Consider the following 9,847-nt stretch of genomic DNA (forward strand, 5'->3'; position numbering starts at 1 on the left):
CGTATAGCAATCCCCAGTGTCGATCAGTTACCCAAACACCAGCCTCAACATGATGAAGGGTAAAACGGGAACTCTTTATTGAACATACAAGCATTGACTTATATACACATTTTCCAACAAGGGTACCACCCCGTGGACCTAGTTGGGAACTAAGGACATGACCTAGCAGCCAATCCTTTACAGTTTAAACACAAAAACTTACCCTATTCAACAAACACAATGGCATTGTCTTTGATGCAATCAACAACGAACAACATGCAAACAGACATCTTCACCCCCTCCATAATGAATGAATAGGAAGCGAGGAGACACATGTGATGGGATTATCTCCTGAGTGTATCATAGGGTGATCTACTCATCTAGGAGTCGGCTGCTCCTATAATCAGCTATACAATCAGTGGGAGTCTCAGTGCAGAGTTAACCCTTTTTGTGTTGCTGAATCCACACCATGCCTTTTTAAGGGGGAATAGTAAATATGTGGCATATAAATTCCACACATAAATCAGGGTTCATAGTTCCTTGTAACCCCAAAAGGTCTGAGGGGGTCTCCATAGTTCTGGGTCCATAACCTGTAGGAAGGAGGCTGGCCCTCAGGCTTCTCCAGCAGCCCCAGTGACTGTTCAGGCCGTCACATTTCTCCCCTCCCAGTGGGTTTTCTCACACTGGGGTTCGTCCTTCATGGAGGCCATACCCAATGCTCAGTGTCTCACTTTTCCACTTCATCGGGCTGTTCTTTGTTCCAGGCCACTGGGCTCTGTTGTTTCTAGCCCTTCTCCAGGCCAGCTTCTTCCTTCTGTACCATCGCACCGTCTTCCCTATATATGCCAGCCTCCAGGGCTGGAGGGGAATCTTCTCATCTCTACATGATGAAACGGATGGCATGCCAAATTTATCAAACATGCATCATTTGATGAATGTGGTGGAAATTAAAGGCTATGGACACCTTTGGGGGGATGATCTTTTTTTTAATTATTTAATTGTACTGATTATGAACTAAAAATCATTTTTTTAATTGATCTTTATAAAAAATATGGAGCCTTTTCTCTGCACAGGGCTGAGATTTTGTAGTAACAGGATCTGAATTTTCACTCTGTTCCGTCAGGCCGTTCAGCTGATGGCTCCTTATCTCTGACCTTATAAACACTCATTATAGCTGAGTTCTTATCGTACTGATAATGATAAATCGTTAAAGGGGTTGTGTCACTTCAGCAAAGGTCATTTATTATGTAGATACAGTTAATACCAGGCACTTATTTATGTCTTGTGATTCTCCATTTTGTCTCCTTTGCTGGCTGGAATAATTTTTCCATCACATTATACAAGGTTCGTTTCCATGGTTACGACCACCCTGCAATCAATCAGCGGTGGTCGTGCTTGCATTATTTGCACTATTTAAAAAAAAGTACCAGCCTATGTGCGCTCCCATGGTCCCGGTCACCAGAGAGGCCAGCTATAGTGTGCAAGCATGACCACCGCTGATGGATTGCAGGATGGTCGTAACCATTGAAACAAGAAGTGTATAATTTAATGGGAAAATGAATCCAGTAGCAATATGGGTAATACGATAGTAAATGGCTTTTATTAACTTTATCTACATGATAAATTCCACTTTCTGAATTGACAAACCCCATTTAAATAGGCGTTTATGACCTGTTAGTAAATTAGAGCTAAAGGGGGGTCATTTATTAACACTGCAGCTTTAAAAGCCAGTAACTGTACATGGCTATGCTCAATGTCCTTCCTGCTGTCCGGCAGACATTGTGAGAAGCAGATGGGGCTCTTTATTAGGCAGTAGTCGTGCACTCGTGGACTTTTCTAATTACATAGCTATGCTCAATGTCCTTCCTGCTGTCCGGCAGACATTGTGCGAAGCAGACGGGACTCTTTATTAGGCAGTAGTCCTGCACACGTGGACTTTTTTCTAATTACATAGCTATGCTCAATGTCCTTCCTGCTCTCCGGCAGACATTGTGAGAAGCAGATGGAGCTCTTTATTAGGCAGTAGTCGTGCACTCGTGGACTTTTCTAATTACATAGCTATGCTCAATGTCCTTCCTGCTCTCCGGCAGACATTGTGAGAAGCAGACGGGGCTCTTTATTAGGCAGTAGTCCTGCACACGTGGACTTTTCTAATTACATAGCTATGCTCAATGTCCTTCCTGCTGTCTGGAAGACATTGTGAGAAGCAGACGGAGCTCTTTATTAGGCAGTAGTCCTGCACACGTGGACTTTTCTAATTACATAGCTATGCTCAATGTCCTTCCTGCTGTCCGGCAGACATTGTGAGAAGCAGATGGAGCTCTTTATTAGGCAGTAGTCGTGCACTCGTGGACTTTTCTAATTACATAGCTATGCTCAATGTCCTTCCTGCTGTCCGGCAGACATTGTGAGAAGCAGATGGAGCTCTTTATTAGGCAGTAGTCGTGCACTCGTGGACTTTTCTAATTACATAGCTATGCTCAATGTCCTTCCTGCTGTCCGGCAGACATTGTGCGAAGCAGACGGGACTCTTTATTAGGCAGTAGTCCTGCACACGTGGACTTTTTTCTAATTACATAGCTATGCTCAATGTCCTTCCTGCTCTCCGGCAGACATTGTGAGAAGCAGACGGGGCTCTTTATTAGGCAGTAGTCCTGCACACGTGGACTTTTCTAATTACATAGCTATGCTCAATGTCCTTCCTGCTGTCTGGAAGACATTGTGAGAAGCAGACGGAGCTCTTTATTAGGCAGTAGTCCTGCACACGTGGACTTTTCTAATTACATAGCTATGCTCAATGTCCTTCCTGCTGTCCGGCAGACATTGTGAGAAGCAGATGGAGCTCTTTATTAGGCAGTAGTCGTGCACTCGTGGACTTTTCTAATTACATAGCTATGCTCAATGTCCTTCCTGCTGTCCGGCAGACATTGTGAGAAGCAGATGGAGCTCTTTATTAGGCAGTAGTCGTGCACTCGTGGACTTTTCTAATTACATAGCTATGCTCAATGTCCTTCCTGCTGTCCGGCAGACATTGTGCGAAGCAGACGGGACTCTTTATTAGGCAGTAGTCCTGCACACGTGGACTTTTTTCTAATTACATAGCTATGCTCAATGTCCTTCCTGCTCTCCGGCAGACATTGTGAGAAGCAGACGGGGCTCTTTATTAGGCAGTAGTCCTGCACACGTGGACTTTTCTAATTACATAGCTATGCTCAATGTCCTTCCTGCTGTCTGGAAGACATTGTGAGAAGCATACGGAGCTCTTTATTAGGCAGTAGTCCTGCACACGTGGACTTTTCTAATTACATAGCTATGCTCAATGTCCTTCCTGCTGTCCGGCAGACATTGTGGGAAGCAGACGGGGCTCTTTATTAGGCAGTAGTCCTGCACTAGTGGACTTTTCTAATTACATAGCTATGCTCAATGTCCTTCCTGCTCTCCGGCAGACATTGTGAGAAGCAGACGGGGCTCTTTATTAGGCAGTAGTCCTGCACTTGTGGACTTTTCTAATTACATGGCTATGCTCAATGTCCTTCCTGCTCTCCGGCAGACATTGTGAGAAGCAGACGGGGCTCTTTATTAGGCAGTAGTCCTGCACTCGTGGACTTTTGGCCTTGTAACATCAAGAACTGATACCGTAGGACAACATTAAGTATATTTTACACTAGTAGTGCAGACTACAGAACCTCTGTATATGTCTTGGTACATCTGGTTTATGCATAACTGAAGCTGCACATTGCCATGTCTCACATTTCTTTGTGTTTCTTACAGTATTATTAGTACTCTTCGCATGACTGCTGCACAATCAGTGGGATGTCCAATTCTTTACGCACTTATTGAGGTTTGTCTTTTTGGTAATTTTGTAGCTCATTCAGGATTATAATGTAGAGGAATGTTCAATAGATAAGTTATGTAGAACATCACTTAGGAGGCAGATCTAGCTTATCATGTAGGAAATCATTTAGAAGACAGATATATCATATAGGTTATCACGTGGGAGATTATTCAGGAGACAGGTCTAGGTTACTATGTGGAGAATCATCCAGGAGACAGGTCTAGGTTACTATGTGGAGAATCATCCAGGAGACAGGTCTAGGTTACTATGTGGAGGATCATCCAGGAGACAGGTCTAGGTTACTATGTGGAGAATCATCCAGGAGACAGGTCTCGGTTACTACAAACCGGATTCCAAAAAAAGTTGGGACACTAAACAAATTGTGAATAAAAACTGAATGCAATGATGTGGAGACGGCAAATGTCAGTATGTTATTTGTAATAGAACGTAGATGACGGATCAAACGTTTAATCCGAGTAAATGTATCATTTTAAAGGAAAAATACGTTGATTCAAATTTTCACAGTGTCAACAAATCCCCAAAAAGTTGGGACAAGTAGCAATAAGAGGCTGGAAAAAGTAAATTTGAGCATAACGAAGAGCTGGAAGACCAATTACCACTAATTAGGTCAATTGGCAACATGATTGGGTATAAAAAGAGCTTCTCGGAGCGGCAGTGTCTCTCAGAAGCCAAGATGGGTAGAGGATCACCAATTCCCACAATGTTGCGCAGAAAGATAGTGGAGCAATATCAGAAAGGTGTTACCCAGCGAAACATTGCAAAGACTCTGCATCTATCATCATCAACTGTGCATCACATCATCCGAAGATTCAGAGAATCTGGAACAATCTCTGTGCGTAAGGGTCAAGGCCGTAAAACCATACTGGATGCCCGTGATCTCCGGGCCCTTACACGACACTGCACCACAAACAGGAATGCTACTGTAAAGGAAATCACAGAATGGGCTCAGGAATACTTCCAGAAACCATTGTCGGTGACCACAATCCACCGCGCCATCCGCCGCTGCCAGCTGAAACTCTACAGTGCAAAGAAGAAGCCATTTCTAAGCAAGATCCACAAGCTCAGGCGTTTTCACTGGGCCGGGGATCATTTATAATGGAGTGTGGCAAAATGGAAGACTGTTCTGTGGTCAGACGAGTCACGATTCAAAGTTCTTTTTGGAAATCTTGGACGCCATGTCATCCGGACCAAAGAGGACAAGGACAACCCAAGTTGTTATCAACGCTCAGTTCAGAAGCCTGCATCTCTGATGGTATGGGGTTGCAGGAGTGCGTGTGGCATGGGCAGCTTGCATGTCTGGAAAGGCACCATCAATGCAGAAACATATATTCAGGTTCTAGAACAACATCTGCTCCCGTCCAGACGTCATCTCTTTCAGGGAAGACCCTGCATTTCTCACCAAGATAATGCCAGACCACATTCTGCATCAATCACAACATCATGGCTGCGTAGGAGAAGGATCCGGGCACTGAAATGGCCGGTCTGCAGTCCAGATCTTTCACCTATAGAGAACATTTGGCGCATCATAAAGAGGAAGGTGCAACAAAGAAGGCCCAAGACGATGGAACAGTTAGAGGCCTGTATTAGACAAGAATGAGAGAGCATTCCTATTTCTAAACTTGAGAAACTGGTCTCCTCGGTCCCCAGACGTCTGTTGAGTGTTGTAAGAAGAAGGGGAGATGCCATACAGCGGTGAAAATGGCCTTGTCCCAACTTTTTGGGGATTTGTTGACACCATGAAATTCAGATTCAACATATTTTTCCCTTAAAATTGTACATTTTCTCAGTTTAAACTTTTGTTCCGTGATTTTATGTTCTAGTCTGAATAAAATATTAGAAGTTGGCGCCTCCACATCATTGCATTCAGTTTTTATTCACAATTTGTATAGTGTCCCAACTTTTTGGGAATCCGGTTTGTATGTGGAGGATCATTCAGGAGACAGGTCTAGGTTACTGTGTGGAGAATCATCCAGGAGACAGGTCTAGGTTACTATGTGGAGGATCATTCAGGAGACAGGTCTAGGTTATCATGTGGAGGATCATTCAGGAGACAGGTCTAGATTACTATGTGGAGGATCATTCAGGAGACAGGTCTAGGTTACTATGTGGAGGATCATTCAGGAGACAGGTCTAGGTTACTATGTGGAGGATCATTCAGGAGACAGGTCTAGGTTACTGTGTGGAGAATCATCCAGGAGACAGGTCTAGGTTACTATGTGGAGGATCATTCAGGAGACAGGTCTAGGTTACTATGTGGAGGATCATTCAGGAGACAGGTCTAGGTTACTATGTGGAGGATCATTCAGGAGACAGGTCTAGATTACTATGTGGAGGATCATCCAGGAGACAGGTCTAGGTTACTATGTGGAGGATCATTCAGGAGACAGGTCTAGGTTACTATGTGGAGGATCATTCAGGAGACAGGTCTAGGTTACTGTGTGGAGAATCATCCAGGAGACAGGTCTAGGTTACTATGTGGAGAATCATCCAGGAGACAGGTCTAGGTTACTATGTGGAGGATCATTCAGGAGACAGGTCTAGGTTACTATGTGGAGGATCATTCAGGAGACAGGTCTAGGTTACTATGTGGAGGATCATTCAGGAGACAGGTCTAGATTACTATGTGGAGGATCATTCAGGAGACAGGTCTAGGTTACTGTGTGGAGAATCATTCAGGAGACAGGTCTAGGTTACTATGTGGAGGATCATTCTGGAGACGGGTCTAGGTTATCATGTGGGAGATCATTCAGGAGATAGGTGTAGGTGTTGTAATCTGAAATGCTGATCTACCTTTTACTCCACTTCTGAAAGTGGCGAGGCTCACCAAATGTTTAAAAATTTGACCAAATCTTGCAAAAATATGCACAAAATGTCATGTGCGTGCATCACTCGCAACATTTGTACACAAAATTGGCAAAGCAGGGTTAATAAATGTCCCTCCTTGTGTTTAATTCTCATTGAATCTATTGACTAGGACATTGCGCGTATCAGGTTTGTCCAACTCAAACGTCTGTCTTTGTAGAAATGCAAAGAGATGCTGACGGCCAGCAATCTTCCTCGTGGCCACTGCGTCATCTGCCTCTATGAGTTTCAGGTAATGTGTTGTGTTGGTGGAAAGGGGGCACAGCTCAGATAGTGTGAAAGTTTCAATATCCAGATGTGACAAATGCATTTTTCTGCGCGTTAAACAAAATAACAAAAAATTCCAAAAACTGCAGATCACATTGAAGTTATTGGTTCAGTTTTGGAACACTGGGTAAAAAATACTCAAAAAAAACAATATCCACACTGAGCCAGGCTTGAAGGGATGCTAAGCAGGAGAGTTTGGAGGCTACATGGGGCTTTTGTATTGTTTTTCAGTTTTTTCTATGTCTTACTACTGTCACATTTTCCATAGGAAGATGACGGTCTCACAAAGACACATTGTTTTCATCACTTTCACTCATACTGTCTAGGCCGCTATGCTAAGCACTGCCTGGAGAACGACCAAGGAGAGGTAAGTGCACCTACAGCTGGGGTCCTGTTATAGTATGCCATAGCTCGTTCCTCCCAGCCTAGTATTTGAGCTTATATTTGACTTTGTGTGATTTGCATTGCTTTCTCTTTCATTATTCGAATCTACTTTTAGGAACCTGTTGTATGTCCTGTTTGTCGTGAAAGTCTGACTTGTGACTTTAAGAAGCTTCAAGCAGCCACACCACCTAAGCAGCCAGAGGTAAGAAACGCCTATACCTTTATCTGCAAACGGAACTCATTCACCCCCATATTTTCATTTTCTAAAATGCAGAATTCATTGGGTTGGTGTTTAATCTATAGGAGCTATATGTTCCAGACTTACTCATGGTACAGAGAGAGAAAGAATTGCGTAAGGTTTATAGTCGTCAATTGGCAAATGGAGGAATAATTGACCTTGAAGCAGAAAAAAGACGCTTTTTTATCAGTATCCAGGAGGTGAGAACAAGTTTTACTGTCTACATTATATCTTTTGACCCTTTGCCTTGTTTGAAGCTTATTCTTTATCTCATGCCTAGACCCCTGCCAGTGAGCATGAACATCAAGAGCTACAGCCAGAGAGAGTTCCTGCCCAGCCGTCTGACCCAGGCACTGAATCGGGGCAGGACCCCAATCTGCTTCCCATTGTCTCTAAGCCTCACGTACAAGAGCACCGGCCTGGTGTTAAGACCCCTCTGTGTGGAAACCGGCCTTTCCGTCATAATCTCCAAGATGGACAGCCTTGGCGAGATAGTAGAGGATGGGCAGCTCGTGACAGGAAGCGGTCGGACACTCGTAGAGTCTGGAGAGAAGAGGCAGCTTCTAAAGACGACCAAACAGCAGTTAGGGGGAGGGTGATGGTGCGAAGCTGCCGAAGCAGTGGCACAGTCCAGGCTTCTCCAGGGGGCAGCAGTGAAGGTTCACCGAGGGAAAAACCTAAACACTAACACATGTTCTAAGTGATTGAATAAAGCATAATGGACTGACAAGTTTTTACTATGGGTCTAGTAGTAACCTGCTGGACACCTGCAATATCCGGTATCTCTGAATGTAGGGTCAGGGGTAAATGCCTGCCTGACTCTGGATGACAGATTAATGGCAGGTTTACACAGCCAAATCAGTCCTATCAGGAAGGAAGCGTTTTTTCCTGACCACTGGCTACTCATTCACTAGGGGTGAAGTGATCACCTCCACAGTATGAGGATGAGTGATCCCTACTGCGATGTGGGGCTATTTAGACACCACAATCTGCTGCCCAGAATCATTGTTTCACCTGAAGAATTTGTTTTGCGCATTTATCAGGTGGTCGGACAGATTATTGGGAACGAGTGTTTGTAGGAACGTTTGTCCCCAATAACCTGCCTGACAGTCGGGCCATGTAAACCCGCCATTAGAGCGAGCAGGCTACCCCAGCAGAACTAGTTCAGACTTTGTCTCGTGCCAATGACTTGTCTATTGCTGTAATTATGTTAGGGAAAGAGGGAGAAGAGCACAGAACATTTCAGGGACCTAAAAGCTGTATGTAGTGATGTCTGGTATTAATGTAAAAATGGATGTAAAGAGTCTTCTTAGCAAAGCTCTAAATGAGTGGAAACAAGTCAGATAGGCCCAGTGATAGGGCACATGTACATAAGGACTGGGACAGTGACGAGGCGGCTGGAAGCTTCTGTATGTCACACACAGACGTCTTCAGAGCTGAGTACAACACTGAAGAGAGGAACACTAATGAAGACTGGGGCAGTGATGAGGTGGCTGGAAGCTTCTGTATGTCACATGCAGACGTCTTCAGAGCTGAGTACAACACTGAAGACAGGAACACTAATGAAGACTGGGGCAGTGATGAGGCGGCTGGAAGCTTCTGTACGTCACACACAGACGTCTTCAGAGCGGAGTACAATACTGAAGACGGGAACACTAATGTGGACTGGGGCAGTGACGAGGTGGCTGGAAGCTTCTGTACGTCACATGCAGATGTCTTCAGAGCTGAGTACAACACTGAAGACAGATTCTTCTCAGGAACACTCAGAAGGACTGGGGCAGTGACGAGGTGGCTGGAAGCTTCTGTATGTCACACACAGACGTCTTCAGAGCTGAGTACAACACTGAAGACGGGAACACTAATGTGGACTGGGGCAGTGACGAGGCGGCTGGAAGCTTCTGTATGTCACATGCAGATGTCTTCAGAGCTGAGTACAACACTGAAGACATTCTTCTCAGGAACACTCATAAGGACTGAGGCAGTGACAAGAGGCGGCTGGAAGCTTCTGTATGTCACATGCAGATGTCTTCAGAGCTCAGTACAACACTGAAGACGGGAACACTAATGTGGACTGGGGCAGTGACGAGGCGGCTGGAAGCTTCTGTATGTCACATGCAGACGTCTTCAGAGCTCAGTACAACACTGAAGACAGGAACACTCATAAGGACTGAGGCAGTGACAAGAGGCGGCTGGAAGCTTCTGTATGTCACATGCAGATGTCTTCAGAGCTGAGTACAACACTGAAGACAGATTCTTCTCAG

General features: G+C 44.8%; 1 protein-coding gene across 2 annotated transcripts in view; it reads left to right on the forward strand.

The window, feature by feature from the left end:
* The window catches only part of RNF25 (ring finger protein 25), a 28,248-nt gene extending 19,932 nt beyond the window's left edge, over positions 1–8,316 (forward strand). Inside the window, exons 5-10 of one of the 2 annotated variants that reach the window (XM_044273436.1) lie at positions 3,751–3,820; positions 6,858–6,929; positions 7,233–7,331; positions 7,464–7,550; positions 7,652–7,786; positions 7,867–8,316. In XM_044273436.1, the coding sequence (XP_044129371.1) occupies positions 3,751–3,820; positions 6,858–6,929; positions 7,233–7,331; positions 7,464–7,550; positions 7,652–7,786; positions 7,867–8,274 (871 nt within the window). In that variant the 3' untranslated portion in view covers positions 8,275–8,316. The remainder of the gene's footprint in view (positions 1–3,750; positions 3,821–6,857; positions 6,930–7,232; positions 7,332–7,463; positions 7,551–7,651; positions 7,787–7,866) is intronic. The other variant, XM_044273437.1, reaches the window with a different exon arrangement.
* The last annotated feature ends 1,531 nt before the right edge of the window (positions 8,317–9,847 follow it).

Source organism: Bufo gargarizans, unplaced genomic scaffold, assembly GCF_014858855.1.
Source record: "Bufo gargarizans isolate SCDJY-AF-19 unplaced genomic scaffold, ASM1485885v1 fragScaff_scaffold_683_pilon, whole genome shotgun sequence".
Classification (NCBI taxonomy): domain Eukaryota; kingdom Metazoa; phylum Chordata; class Amphibia; order Anura; family Bufonidae; genus Bufo; species Bufo gargarizans.